The sequence below is a fragment of the Cynocephalus volans genome, chromosome 6 (assembly GCF_027409185.1).
Source record: "Cynocephalus volans isolate mCynVol1 chromosome 6, mCynVol1.pri, whole genome shotgun sequence".
NCBI classification, from domain to species: domain Eukaryota; kingdom Metazoa; phylum Chordata; class Mammalia; order Dermoptera; family Cynocephalidae; genus Cynocephalus; species Cynocephalus volans.
In genome coordinates, this window is record NC_084465.1 from 142,098,008 (window position 1) to 142,113,852 (window position 15,845).

A 15,845-nucleotide genomic window follows, 5' to 3' on the forward strand; every position below is an offset into this window, starting at 1 on the left:
CGTTAAGGCACTAACAGAAACTCTGATGAACACAGAAACTCAGGAGAGCCACATAGAAATGGAAAGAACCAACTTGCTTCCACTATCCTATCTCCCAGTGGGATCAGCTGGAAACCAGGAGGAACTGCTCTCCATGGGGAAAAGGTAAGAAAAAGGACTCCAAAAACCCCATCAATACCTTGCATACATACAGTCCTCACCACTGGGGACCTCTGTAGTCCTCACAGGCACTAAACACAGCTGAGGAAGCTGCCTGGGATCCCACAGTTGTATTTCCCCAGAGAAGCCAACACTGTGCCCTGCACTCAGTGGCACATGACACTACTGTGCCATCATGGAACTGGAACCACTACTGGAGAGATTCTTACTCCAGAGGTGAGTGGCCACAGCACGCCTTAATCCTAGAGACTAAGCTGCCACAGAACTGCCCCTGCCCAGTGGTCAGGTGTCCCAAAGTCAAGCTGTGAACAGCTGTTACATCCTACCCCATGGTGCTAAGTGGTGGTGGAGCCTCTCCAACTACCCCTCCTAGTCGTGGCTGCACCCTGCCCCCTCAACCCAGAATTGAAGCTATGCACTCCCTCCAGGGAAATCAGTGCCAGGGCAGAGCTGCTCCATCTGTCCCTTCCAGTTGCTGCCCTGCCCTGCCCCTAGGGGCCTGAACTAAAGCTGTGTACTTCCTCTAGAGAAGAACACTTTGGTGGAGCTTCTCCATTTACCTCTCCCAGCTGCAACTGCACACCACCTTCTCATACTGGAGCTGAAAATGCACACTCTCTCTTGAGGAAATGCTGCCATGCAGAAGTGCTTCATCTATTTGACCCTGTTGCTTCTGCAGCCTGCCCCCCTGTGTCAACTTGGCCAAACTGAGCAGCTGCACATCCCAGGGCTGAGCAGAGGTAGTATCATGTCACAGGGAAACAGCAATGACTGAGCTGAGACACCCTGCCCTAGGGGCCATACAACTTTAGTACCCTCCTTCCCTGCAGCTGGACTATCTCCCCCTAGAGTCTGAGCTGCTGCAACACACCTTTTCCAGAGGAATTGAATCAGCATTGCTCTGCCCCCACCCCAAGGCCCAAATGACAGCTGTACTCTGCCATTCAGGAGTTCTTATGGAAGCTGCACATGGTCTCATAGAGTCTGGGATAATACTCAGTCCTCTATCCCAAGGTCTAGAGTCACCACTACAGAGCATCTCATCTCCTGTGATCTGAGTGGCTGCTGAGCCCTGCAATATTTGTGGCCACTGAGCCCTATTGGTTCTGGTTCCTGCATTACAGCTGCACACTGCTCTCCAGGCCCAAACCTCCAGAACACACCTTCTACCCCAGAGTTTGGCCAGTGCTGTGTCCTGCCCCCCAAGGTCAAAGTCACAGTAATAAGCCAGCCCCCAAGGCCCAAGCTGCCAGGTGGTGCTCTAGAGCCACAGATCCTGGCTCTGTCAGCACTCAACATACAACTCTGCCACAGAAGGTATAACTGCACCTCCAAATATAGGTGCCACAATAGGTTCTTGAGAGCCTGAGCCTAGGACCCCAGTTCCACAGTTACTCCAAGCACCTGCACCTGGAACCCAGAATTGCTGTTACTCCTTGTAGGTTGTGACAGATCTGACACCAAGAGGAATCCCCTTGGCTAAGTCTTCCCACTGTGGGGTAAATGTGAATAGGAGGATCCTGAAAGCACCTGTTCTACCAAAGGCCATAATGACCTATACCACTGCTGTCACTGCCACAAACTTCTACAGCCTAGGTCACTGGGGAACCCACAGATATCACTGAAAACCAATATCCAGCCAAATGCTGCCTACAAAAAATTCACTTAACCTGTAAAGACACTCATAGTCTGAAAGTGAAGGGATGGAAGAAGATATACCATGCAAACAGAAACCAAAAGTGAGCAGGAGTAGCTATACTTATATCAGATAAAATAGATTTTAACTTAAAAACAGTAAAACGTGACAAAGAAGGTCACAATAATAAAGGTCAAATAATCAATTCAGGAAGAGGATATAACAATTATAAATATATATGCACCCAGCACTGGAGCACCCAAATATATAAAGCAAATATCATTAAGCTTAAAGGCAGAGATAGACTCCAGTACAATAATAGTTGTGGACTTTAACATTCAACTCTCAGCATTGGACAGATCATCTAGACTGAAAATCAACGACGAAACATTGAATTTAAATTGCGCTATAGACCAAATGGACCTAACAGACATTTAAGCAACAATTCATTCAACAGCTATAGAATACACATTCTTTTCATCAGCACATGGAATATTCTCCAGGACTGATGATATGTTAGGCCCCAGAACAAGTCTCAGCAAATTTTAAAAATTGAAATCATATCAATTATCTTTTCTTACCACAATGGAATAAAACTAAATATCAATAACAAGAGGAACTTTCTAAACTATACAAATACATGGAGGTTAAACAACATACTCCTAACAACCAAAGTGTCAATAAAGAAATTAAGAGGAAATTTAAGAATTTCTTGAAACACATGAAAATAGAAACACAACATACCAAAACCTATGGGATACAGCAAAAGCTGTATTATAAGGTGAGTTTATAGCAATGAATACATAGATCAAAAATGTATAAAAATGATGCATTTCAAGGCATGGAAAGGCAAGAACAGACCAAACCCAAAATTACTAGAAAAAAAGGAATAATAAAGATCATAGGAGAAATAAACAAAAAAGAGACTTAAAAAAAAAGAAGCCAAAAGTTGTATTTTTGAAAAGACAAATGAAATGACAAACCATTAGCTAGACTAACCAATAAAAATAAGACAAAGGACCTAGAGGGAGGCATGCCCCACTGAGAGGTGAGCTGAGAAGATGAGACCCACACAGTGGTGCAGGCCAGCCCTCCCCCCTTGGACCCAGAGGGATGTTCCAGCTCCCTGTGGCATGCCCTGAGAAGAGGTGAGCTGAGCCAACAAGACCTGTGCAGTGGCATTGGCCTCCCCTCCCACTTTGGACTTGGAGGGAAGCACCAGCACCCATGGCATGACCCACCAAGGGGTGAGTTATGAGGCTTACTCTATGGCCACAGATTCTGAAACACAACCCAAGGTGGTGTAATATAGCCATTACCACACTTACTGTCAAGTAAAGATCATTCACCACCACAGTAGCAGTCAGGGCCACTGATATAAGAAGAGTCACCAATAAAGCCTACAAATTGAGGAAGAAATCTTTATCCTCATAGCCAACTTCAGTGTAACAGAAGAAGCAAAACCTCTACCAAATGACCAAATGTCAACAAAGAAATACTAGAACTACAAATAAACAAGAAGATATGACACCACCGAAGGAATACAGTAATGCTCTAATATCAGACTCCATGGAACAGGGAATCCTTGAAATGTCTGAAAAAGAATTCAGAACAATGATCTTAAGAAAACTTGAAGAAATAAAAGAAGACTCAATTAGAGAACACAATGAAACAAGAAAAAATATCCAGAAAATGAAGGAGGAAATCTACAGAGATTAAAACCTTAAAAAAGAGTGTAGCAGAACTCCTAGAAAGGAAAGATCCACTCAGTGAAATAAAAAACACAGCAGAGAGCTTGAGCAGCAGGGAAGAGCAAGCAGAAGAAAGAATTTCAGATCTCGAAGATGGTCTTTTGGAAATAACCCAGGCAGACCAAAGAAAAGGAAAAAAGAATTTAAAATAATAAGGAAAGTCTAAGAGCAGACAACCTCAAGTGCTCTAACATCCAAATTGTGGGTATTCCAGAAGTTGGGGAGAAAGGAAAAGGTATTGAAAACCTATTAAAGGAAATAGTAACAGAAAACTTCCCAGGTGTATGGAGAGATACAGACCTTCAGATCCAGGAAACTCAAAGGTCCTCAAACAGATTCAATCCAAAAAGATCCTCCCCAAGACACATTATACTTAAATTTGCAAAGCTCAAAGACAAAGAGAGAATTCTAAAAGCAGCAAGAGAAAAGCATAAAGTCACATATAGGGGAGCCCCCATCAGACTAACAGCAGACTTCTCAACTGAAACCCTACAGGCCAGAAGAAAAGTGGAATGATATATTCAAAATACTAAAAGAAAAAAATGCCAGTCAAGAATTCTTTACCCAGCAAGGCTCTCCTTCAGAAATGATGGAGAAATAGTGTATTTCCCAGACAAAGAAAAGTTGTGGGAGCTCACCACCACAGAACTAGCCCTGCAAGAAATTCTCAGGGGGTCCTTCATATGGAATCTGAATAATGGTGACCACTATCACAAATACATAAGAAAGAGCAAAACCCACTGTTAGAACAAAACTGCCAATGAGAAAGCGAAAGAAGCTAAATCATGCCATGTTAAATTTCCAACTAACAGGAAACTGTGGTATATATACACCATGGAATACTACTCTGGCATAAAAAAGAATGAAATTCTCCCATTTGCAACAACATGGATGAGCCTGGAGAAACTTATGTTGAGCAAAATAAGCAAAGCACGGAAGGATAAACACCACATGTGCTCACTCATAAGTGGGAGCTAAGAGAGAAAGAAGGAAGGAAAGAAAGTCCACAGTCATGCATTGGACTTGCAGAGGGAGAGAACATACTTTGGTTTACAAAATAGAGTGGGGGAGGGGGGGAGTGGGAGGGAGGTTGGGAACAATTGGGTGGGGGACATGGGGTACAAACACAATTTGTGGTAATAATGTGCATGCTGCCAGTATGGATCCAGCCTTCATATGTTGAGCACAAGGGGTGACAATCATCAGCTTTGTATCTCATGAATATTCATAACCAATAAAAACACAAATAAAATCATAAATGGAAAAGAAAACACTACAACTGCTACCACAGATATACAAAGAATGATTACAGACTATTATTAACAAGTATACACCAACAAATTGAAAAACCTAGAGGAAATGAATAAATTCCTAGACACATACAATCTACCAAGATTGAACCAGGAAAAAATAGAAAACCTAACAGACCAATAACAAGTAACAAGATTGAATTGGTAATAAAAAGTCTGTTATTAAAAAAATGCCCAGGACCTGATGGCTTCACTGAATTCTACCAACTGTTTAAAGAAGAATTAATATTAATTACTTTCAAACTCTTCCAGAAAGTTTAAGAGCAGGGAATTCTTCCAAACTCATTCTATGAGGCCAGCATTACTCAGATACCAAAACCAGACAAGGGTACAACAATAAAAGAAAACTATAGGCCAATATGCCTAATGAACATAGATGCAAAAATCTTCAACAAAATACAAGCAAACTAATACCAGTAGCACATTAAAGATCGTCCACCATGATCAAGTGAGATTTATCCCAGGAATGTAAGGATGGTTTAACATATGCAAATCATTAAATATGACACACATTAACCGAATAAAGGACAAAACCCATGTGATCATCTCAGTAGATGCAGAATAAGCATTTGATAAAGTTCAACATTCATTTATAATAAAAACTCTAAAGAAACTAGGTATAGAAGGAATGTATCTCAACAAAATAAGGGCCATAAGTGACAAACCCACAGCTAACATCACCCTGAATGGGGTAAAGTTGAAGGCTTTTCCTCTCAGAACTGGAACTAGACAAGGATGCCCACCTTCACCACTATCATTCAACATAGTACAGGAAATCTTATCCAGAGCAATTAGGCAAGAGAAAGAAATGGAGGGCATCTAAATCAGAAAGAAAGAAGTCAAATTGTCCCTGTTTGCAAATGACATGATCTTATGTATAGAAAACCCTAAGTGCACCACCAAAAACCTCTTAGACATGATAAACAAATTCAGTAAAGTTGCATGATACAAAACCAGCATTAAAAAATCAGTAGCATTTCTATACACCAAAAATGAACTACTTGAAAAAAAAAATCAAAAAGCAATCACATTTACCATAGCTGCAAAAATATATAATACCTAGAAATAAGTTTAAACAAAGGGTGAAAGATCTCTACAAGGAAAACTATAAGACATAGATGAAAGAAATTGAAGAGGATACAAAAAAACTGAAAGACTCCCCACATTCATGGGCTGAAAGCTTTAATAGACTTCAAAATATACCACAAAGCTGTAGTAATCAAAACAACATAGTATTGGCATTAAAACAGACACACAGACCAATGGAAAAAAACAGGGAACCCAGCAATTAACCCACGCATATATGGTCAACTCATTTTGACAAAGGTGCCAAGAATATTCAGTGGGTAAAGGACAGTCTCTTTAATAAATGGTGCTGGGAATACTATATATTAATATACATAAGAATGAAACTGGACCACAACCTCTCACAGTATACAAAAATCAACTCAAAATGGACTAAAGACTTACATGTAAGACCAGAAACTATGAAACTACTAAAGGATAACATAGGGGAAATACCTTAAGAAATTGGTCTGGGCAAAGACTTTATGAAGAAGACCTTGAAGGCACAGGCAACAAAAGCAAAAATAGACAAATGGGATTATATCAAACTAAAATGTTTCTGTATAGGAAAGGAAACAATCAAGGGTGAAGAGACAACCTGCAGAATGGGAGAAAATATTTACAAACTATCCATTCAACAAAGGATTAATATCCAGAACATATGAGAAACTCAACTCAGCAAAGAACAAAACAAAAACAAAAACCAACCCATAAATAATTCAATTAAAACATGGGCAAATGAGTTGAACGGACATTTCTCAAATGAAGACATACAAATGGCCAACAGGTTTTTGAAAAATGCTTAACATCACTAATCATCAGTGAAATGCAAATCAAAACCACAATGAGATATCATCTTGCTTTAGTTAGAATGGCTATTATCAAAAAGACAGAAAACAAATGCTGGTGAGGATGTGAAGGAGTCTTATACATTGTTGGTGAGAATGCAAAGCAGTACAGCCATTATGGAAAACAGTAAGGAGGTTCCTCAAAAAACCTAAAAGTAGAAACACCATGTGATCTAGCAATCCTACTACTGGGCATACATCCAAAGGAAAGAAAATCAATATATTGAAGAAATATTTACACTCCTATATCTATTGCTGCACTATTTACAGTAACTAAGTTATGGAATCAACCCAAGTGTTCATCAACAGATGAACATGGATGAGCCTGAAAGACATTATGTTAAATGAAATAAGAAAGATAAATACCATATGTTCTCACTCATACACAAAAGCTAAAAAAGTTAATCTCATAGAAGTAGAGAGTAAAATAGTGGTTACCACGGGCTGGGAGGAGTAGAGGGGGGTTGGGGATAGAGAGAGGTTGGTTAAAAGACGCAAAATTACAGCAAAATAGAAGGAATAATTTCTAGTGCTCTATGGCACTGCAGGGTGACTACAGTTAATAATTTATTGCATACTTTCAAGTGGCTAGAAGAGAGGCTTTTGTATGTTTCCAGCACAATGAAATGAAAAATGTTTTAGGTGATGAATATGTTTAATAGTCTGATTTGAACACTACACGTTGTAGCATCTGTTGTTAGCCTGTTTCTGTTGCCTATAACACAAATATCTGAAACTGGGTAATTTGTAAAAAAACAATATTTATTGCTTATGGTTCCAGAGGCTGGGAAGTCCAAAGCCCAGGGAACACATCTGGTGAGGGCTGTCTTCTTGTGGGTGGTGACTCTATAGCAATGCAGGGTGTCACATGGCAAGAATGGCTTGGCATTAGAGAGAGCTTCTCACATGCTCTTCTTTTTAAAGCCATCAGAAACATGCCCATGACCACCATTAAACCATCAATGGATTAATCCATTCACTAGGGCATGGTCCTTACCAGATGCCAACCCATAAATATGTACAATTATTATGTGTCAAAAATAATTAAAAACAAAAAAATTTTAAAGGCCCCCCAAAACCAAAAATAATTTGTGAGATCATAAAGGACTATTATGAACAGTTATATGCCACAATTTGGATAACCTAGGTGGGTAAATGGAAATGCATAAATTCCTAGGAACATATAACCTACCAAGACTGTATCAAAAAGAAACAGAAAGCCTGAACAGACCAATAACGACCAAGGAGACTGAATCGGTAATCAAAAACCTTGCAACAAAGAAAAGTCCAGGACCAGATGGCTTCATGGGTGCATTCTACCAAACGCTCAAAGATCTAATACCAACTCTTCTTAAACTCTTCCAAAAAATAGGAGAGGGAATACTTCCAAACTCATTCTCTGAGGCCAGCATCACCCTGATTCCAAAGCCAGACAAAGATAATACAAGAAAACTACAAGGCAGTGTCCCTGATGAACATAGATGTGGTAGTCCTCAATAAAATATACACAACGTGCTGTTGGATTTAGTTTGCTAGTATTTTACTAAGGATTACATTAAATTCATAATTAATGTACTTAATGCATTATTCACAAAAGCCATCCAAGGGTACTTCAAAAAGTTTGTGAGAAATAGAATTGAAAGGTAATATGAATCTTTCCGTGAACTTTCTGCAGTACCCTCGTATATAAATGATATCATAATAAAGCTGTTTAAAAAAAGTAAAGTTGAAACACCGAAATAGGAAATGAAACAGTCTTAAGTTATTTTTCTTTTAAGTGGCTTTGATTACTCTTCTATTTTAGGTCAATTATTTTACATTTTCTGTTAAAAGTTTATGAGGGTATTTAACATTAATTAACATATAAAGAAAATGCGAGGCTTCCAAGTCACATTTTTATAAATAGAATTTATATATTTATATATCACCACACTATACCTGTTCCTGAGAATAAAGAATTTCCTTTCCCAGATTTTGTTCATCCTGTCTGCTTCCCTCCTAAACCTGTAACAAATTTACAGATGGTTAAATATTGTATTAGTGACAAAGAAACAACTAAGAATCATTATCACCAGTACCTTTCTCTCTTCTTCTTCTCGTTTTCTAAATTAGCCTTTAATATTTCTATTTGCATCTCCAAAGCACTTTTGTCTTCAAACTTTCAATAGAAAATACATCACAAAGTTAATTACACGAATACAATACCATGTTTCTCCATAAATCTAAAAAAGGCCATTTCTATTAAATACCATGTATCTTCTAACTACTATAAAAATAACTTGAGAGAACAGGTAGTTACATTGACTTGTAAATTCCCATAAATCGTACCTCCATTCCCTGTAAAGATGAACTTAAAAGCAACCAGCTCTAGATCCTACTACAAAGCAACCAAAATGCATCGTCATCACCTCACCACTCTCCCCACCAGCATTTCTCTTTGTAGATCTTGTTTTCCGCCTCTGTTGTTGCCTCTCCGTCTCATCATGGGCAGCACTTGCCCCTTATTACTCTATTTCCTCTTTCTATCAAAATAGTTCTCAGGAGAGGATTTAACCAACTCAATCACCGTAAAGCTTTATGTCATTTTTGCATATTGTTTGTATTTTGCAAGAAGACAAAGTTTTTAACAGAAGGGAATGAATCTCTAACAGTGAAACTGTTGGCGTGTCATGAATGCGAGAGATTTCTTTGGTTGTGGCAGGAATGAACCAGACTCTTACTACACAGGCAATCAGGTCCTGTCTCTTCATAAGACTGATTCTCAATGGAGCTTCCAAAGTCATTGCTTCCTAAGAACAGCAGCACCAATATAAACAACAAATAGGTTAATAATGATCTGACCAGTCAGCTCAGTTGGTTAGAGTGTGGTGTTGATAACATCAAGGTCCAGCGTTCAATCTCTCTACTGGTCAGCAAAAAAAAAAGAGTGATAATGGTCATATTAGTCACTATCATACCTTAGGCACTGCTGCTTGCACCTTATTTTCTTCAACAGGTATTTTACATACAACCTGGCAAGAAAATAAACCAACATAAATATAACATTTCAAATTACTGCATAAAGATGCAGCTTTTCTGCAGCTTCTAGAAAGGCGACTGAGACTTTAAAATATGCCAACCATCGCCCCCCAGGGGTCTTCACTGCCTTATCTAATTTATAAAGTTCAGTGTTCACACATTGCATTTGCAATTGGACAATGACAGCCCCTTAAAAACAATTTTCGTATGTTTTTAAAAATGCATTACTCTAGTTATTGGTCAAATTTTAGCATTCTACTTTTTAAAAAATGAAGCAGGCAGTTATTATTCAATGAAACCACAAGCTTAAAAAACTAATTGAAATGGTAATTACGATGAATTTTCACTACTATACCTCTCTGGTGGAGGGGAGGGCAGATTATTTAGAAGTGAGAAAATACTCGTATACTGAATATAAACATCATCCTGGTTAGTGATCCCTACATTTCTATACAATAGACAGAAAAGCTGCTACTTATTACCACCACTACCTTCTTCTAGTGGGTTCTGTGACCCCAAGAGCCCTTGATCTGTTGCCTATCTTGGTGGAGTTGGCTTTGCCTAGGAGTATCTGAAGCCAGGTCAGGGAGTAGGGGTTAGAGAGAGCTGAATAGTTTTGCAGAATGAAGTAAAAGGAACCTAGAGTTTCCCCAAGCAGTCAGAAGTGAGGGCTGGGGTGAAGCTAGAGAATGGCCAGGGGAAAGCCATGAGGCTGGAGGGGCTAGGCTGCAGGTGACCAATGCCCAGGGGTGATGTCCAATATTCAATTTGAAACGGCATCTTGGTGATGTAAACTTTCCCCATCACTTACCATCTTCAACCTTCTCAAACTTATACATACAAAAGTGTAATGTGAGGGGGAGGTTTTAATAGAAATTGCAGGGTCAGATTGTTTTTGTATTTGATTTTGTTCTTAGAGGTTGGCATGTATAGGGACTTGAACTCTTGACCTTGGTATTATAACACTGTACTCCAACCAACTGAGTCAACCAGCAAGCCCGAGGTAACTGCCAGAGGGCATCTGCAGAAATCATGGGACATGCTTTAGTCTACTACAAAGCAGAGAATGTGGGTTTGAGCCAACTTACCTTATATCTGAACGAATATAAAGGGGCAGAGAGGGGCAGAGAGAATCCAGCTGACATTAGCTGCCATGTGTAAAAATAACTAAATTGTTCTTTCATTCACTTAAAGTTTACTATGCATCTCCTATGTGTCAAGAATTGTTCTAAGCTCTAGAGAGACAACAGAAAACAAAACAGGGCTGAAGGAAAGAAGACAGATTTGAGAGAAATTATGAAAGAGAGAGAATTTAGGGGACTTCTTGAGTGAGGGCAGAGCTGCTGGGAGTTTTTGTATCTAGGCAACTAGATGGAAAATGAGATACCATTCATTAAGATAAGAAAAAACAATGGGAACAGGAATAATTTTGTCTGCTTAGTTTTTCTTTCTTTCTTATTTTTTTTTTTTAATAAGAAAGAATTTGGTAGATTCATATTCAAACACTTTGAGTTTGAAGTACCCGTACAATAGACAACTGGGACAAGAGCTTAGAATTTGGGAGAGGGGTCAATCCCAAAGATACAAGGGTACTTCAGAAAGTTCATGGAAAAGTTTGTATTATCTTTCAGTTTCACAAAAAAAATTTTCCACAAACTTTTTCAAATACCCTCACATAATTTGGAAGTCATTGGTATATCAGTTGAAGCTAAAGACTGGGATAAGGCCATTCATGAAATTTATAGACAGAGAAGAGCAAAAGGTCAGGGATGGAAGCCTGTGTTCCAGGCATGGCTGACCTCCAGTTCTGATTTACCTGTGGCTGGTAGAATACTCAGGACTGATTTAATCCTGAACCTGGACCCTAACCTATTGCTCTAACCTTAGTTCTCTAAACTCTAACTCCTACTCCCTCAGTACCCACAATCCTGGAGAGCCCTTTGGTGACCCTAGAACTACCCAAATAACGGTTCCCTTAGTTGTCTACATGGTTTCTCAAACGTCCTAAAAGAAACTATCTCCTACCCCCATCAGCACAGGGATTCAGCCATCCCAAGGCCTACCTGACAGGAAACTAACCAAAAAGAAAGTCTAAGGCACAAGAACACCAATTTAACAAAAGCAGCAAAAGGCGTTGGTTATCATTAGCTTCCCTTGGCCTCAGAAAAGTAGGAATCACCAAAATGACACAAGGCAGGCACTTTTTGGGATGCTTCTGCCTATTTGTTTTCAAACAAAGGGCACAATCCATTGGAACCGCCTCTCTGCCCCGGGGCACAAGTGGTACAGAATGAGTTCACTGCCATGTGGTTAACAGTAGACCAAAGAAATCACTGGGGTAAGAGTCCCAAGGCTTTGGGGGCATTTACCCATATACTAGAGGGAAAAAATTAACCTGAATTAAAAAAAATTAATCTCCAGAAAATTAGAAAAACAAACTGGTAAAAGAAAATAAGTTTCCACGTAGAAAGACATTTCTTTTTATTTCACAATATCCAAAGTCACATCAGTGATCAAAAATTGATTTTAAAATTCTGCATTTTAATTTATGTACAATAAAAATTAGTTTTAATTTTTAAGGCTCCTTTTTTTCTGACTCTCATGTAATGATCAACTAGGTAATAGCTAGAGATAAGACTGTGCTGAAGCATATCTTCTGCAAAGCAAATAATTATTCAATCTCTCTAAAAGACAATACTATTGCAATGACAAATATAGAGTCTCCTTTCATTTAAAAAAAAAAGCAAAAAGAAAAAGTGCCACATGGAGACTAGAGTGTTTGCTCTCTGGTTTGAGTTGAACTTTCAACTTTGATACAGCACGTTATACTGAATCCTGGCTCTGTCCACATTAAACTGTCATTTTGTTTTGCCAGCTGCTGACATTCCACTTTCTCTGGAATACACATACTGGTCTTTGTGTGGTAACTTCATTGACAGGTGCAAACATTGGACTGTTAAACAATAGACAGAGGTAAAAATGAATAGTAATATTAATACGAAAGTAATTAACTTCCTAAGTAGGAAAATGTAAATTAAGTAATTGTAAAGATAATATTTTGTGCTTCTAAATAATTTATTATAGATATTTCTTATTTTCTTTTGAATTTGTATATATGAGCGGTCTTCAAAAAGTTCATGGAAAGATTCCTATTATTTTTATTTTTTATTTTTGGCTGCTGGCCAGTATGGAGACCTGAATCCATGACCTTGGAGTTACCTATTGTCTTTTAATTCTACTTTTCCATGGACTTTTTGAAGTAATCTTGTATGTTTATAAATAAAATTTTATAAGATTAAGAAATAAGTTTCATTTGTAACAGAGGTTATGATTCTTAAATTTGTTAGCACTTAAGACTTTAAATTTTAATTAATATAATCTTCTAAATTATTAATCAGCAGTCAAAGTTTGTAATAGAAGCACAGTTATGTTTATTAACTGCCGTAAAATCAACCAAATTCCTTATCATATCCTCATATCCCCATTCTCTTTTTCTTGCCGAGTCATTACATTCTTCTATTTCTCCTAAATAGAATGTTCCTACTTCTCCTAAACAGGATGTTTCTTCAAAACATCCCTTTTCTGAAACTTTGGCAGTTCTTTCTGTGTTTAATAAAAGGTATTTTGCCTCCTTGCCTTTTTCTTCTTTAAACCATTAACTATATTACTATCAAAACAGTCTTTCTAACTCATTGTGAAGAAAAATTATTTTCTCTCCCTAAAACCTCCCTCACTAATTTTGACTTTTATATTAACATTTTTTTTTTACTTCCAAGCAAACAATGTTTTTTTTTGTTTGTTTGTTTGGTTGGTTGGTTGGTATTTTTTGCAGCTGGCTGGTACAGGGATCCAAACCCGTGACCTTGGTGTTACCAACTCCACATTCTCCGAAGTGAGCTAACCAGCAAGCCAGCAAAAAACTATTTATGTATTAGTGGGTGGTGGTTAGTTGGGGAATGTAGGGGGTGTTAGAAGCACATGAAACGAAGGTAACCAGCTTTGTGCACTTACGATTCAGAAAGAAGAGACTTGGGAATTAGGAACATTGAGAATAAGATATGAGGCTGTATGCAGTCAAGCACTAATCACTGCAAAGGCCAAAAGTCAAAACGAAATATTTCTCTGCATATATTACTGTGAATTTTCTTCTTACAGAATCATTAAGCTAGGGAAATCTTTCAAAAATAGGACAAGACATTTCTCATTTGATGTGCCCCAAGGATGCCACTCTATGTCTGCCAAGGGGCTATGAAGCATCTTGGCAGAATGAGTGGGCTGTGGAGCCCTACAGAATTCAGGCTGATCTGGACTATACATGAATCTCAAGCACGTCTTCTCAAAGACCCTGAAGGCCACAAAAGTCTACATGGGCTTGATCTCCTCACCTGGCTCAACTGTCATAGACCTGTTCACTGTAGGAAGTCAGAAACAGCCTACATATCTTCTATCAAACTATCTAATCTAAAAAATCTGTAATCAGAACACTTCCATCATGGGAATGTCTCTATTAAAGATGATGAATCCATTGCTCGTAATAGCAAAAGAAGAGAAACAATATCTCAGGGAGGCATAACTGTACTAAATGAATAAGGATTTGTTAAGTAAATTGTACTATTTCTGTGGAGTGAAATACTGCACATACTTGACTATAGTTGCATATATTCAGTGGCATGTAGCAATGTTTCTCATGTCTTGTTGAATATGCAAACTTGCATCAAGAATTGTCTGAAAGAATGGTCACGAGAGGTTTTCAGTGGTTATCTCTGGATGGCAGGATTTTTTAAGCTTTTTTCTTTTGTCATTTCTTATTGGGCAAATTTTGTATAAGTTTCTATCAGTTTCATAAGAAACTTTCAGACTTCTGGCTCCCCCTTTGTTTTTTGGGTTTTTTTTGTCTTTTTTCGTGACTGGCACTCAGCCAGTGAGCGCACCGGCCTTTCCTATATAGGATCCGAACACGCAGCAGGAGCATCGCTGCGCTCCCAGCGCCGCACTCTCCTGAGTGCGCCACGGGCTCGGCCCCTGGCTCCCCCTTTGAAAGAGAAAAAATACCACTCCAATACTAACAAGAAAAATCCATATAAATTACAAAATTAAAACGTTTCTCAAATCCATCAGAGAACTTAGGTCACACCCAGATAACCTGGATTCCAAAGAGGAGCAAGCCCCTCCAATGACACATGAGACACATGGACTGACTCATCTACAGATGAAGCACCATTTCAGTTTTAACACAGCAGTTAAGAAGAATGAGCTAAAATACAAAACACTTCCGAAGACCAGGTATGACTTTGCAGAGCAGTCTGAAGTAGCTGGGGGTACATGTTAAAAGGGGAGTTCACACGAGCCTTTTTTTTTCCTGTTCCCTATTTTTTATGAGAAAAATTGAGGACAGAGCAATTTTGAAGAGAGTCATTGTTGATGGTGCAGACTTGAGGTAGGGAATCAGCTGCTATTATGAGAGAAAGCACCTACCCAGGGCCCTTCCATCCTAGGAAGCAAAAGTCATAAGCCCCTGGCAGAAAAGAAACAAACTCTCTGGCCAATCAGACTCAAAGAAGGTGATCAGTGGTTGACACTGTGAAAGGTGTTAGGTACGAAGCCCCTCTTGCTTCTACCAGGCCTTTTCTTCTCAGTCAAGATAAATGGAATGAAAAGTTTTCCACCATTGCGGAGGGCAGCAAAGCTCTTGCTCACAGGGTCCAGATGAAGACATATTATGTCAAAGAGAAAAATAAAAGAAACATGCTCTTTCTCTTGGGCCTTAGATTCTATACCAATTCCAAGTGGAGGTTTCCTACTACCGCAGGGAGGATAAAACTCCTGTCCAAGACCAACTTCAGATACAAGGCAGAGACAGACTGCCACAAGGAGGAGAAGCAGAAATGCTAAGAAAGCCCACCTTTGAGGGCCAGGCACACAGCTCTTCCCAAAGACTGAATTCAGATTAAGATGACAGAGAACCCTTCCATTCTGCCCTCTCATGGAGTACCAAGCAATAATAATCTACGACTGAAGGAGGGATAAGTGCATGGAGAAATACCTGCTCTATGACACA

The 15,845-nt window shown here is 38.9% G+C and overlaps 1 protein-coding gene across 1 annotated transcript in view; it reads right to left on the minus strand.

Moving 5' to 3' along the window:
- Window positions 1-15,845, minus strand: part of C6H10orf67 (chromosome 6 C10orf67 homolog) — a 131,673-nt gene that overhangs the window by 31,488 nt on the left and 84,340 nt on the right. Inside the window, 3 exon segments of the mRNA XM_063101142.1 lie at window positions 8,708-8,773; window positions 8,848-8,927; window positions 9,727-9,780. Of these exon segments, the coding sequence (XP_062957212.1) occupies window positions 8,708-8,773; window positions 8,848-8,927; window positions 9,727-9,780 (200 nt within the window).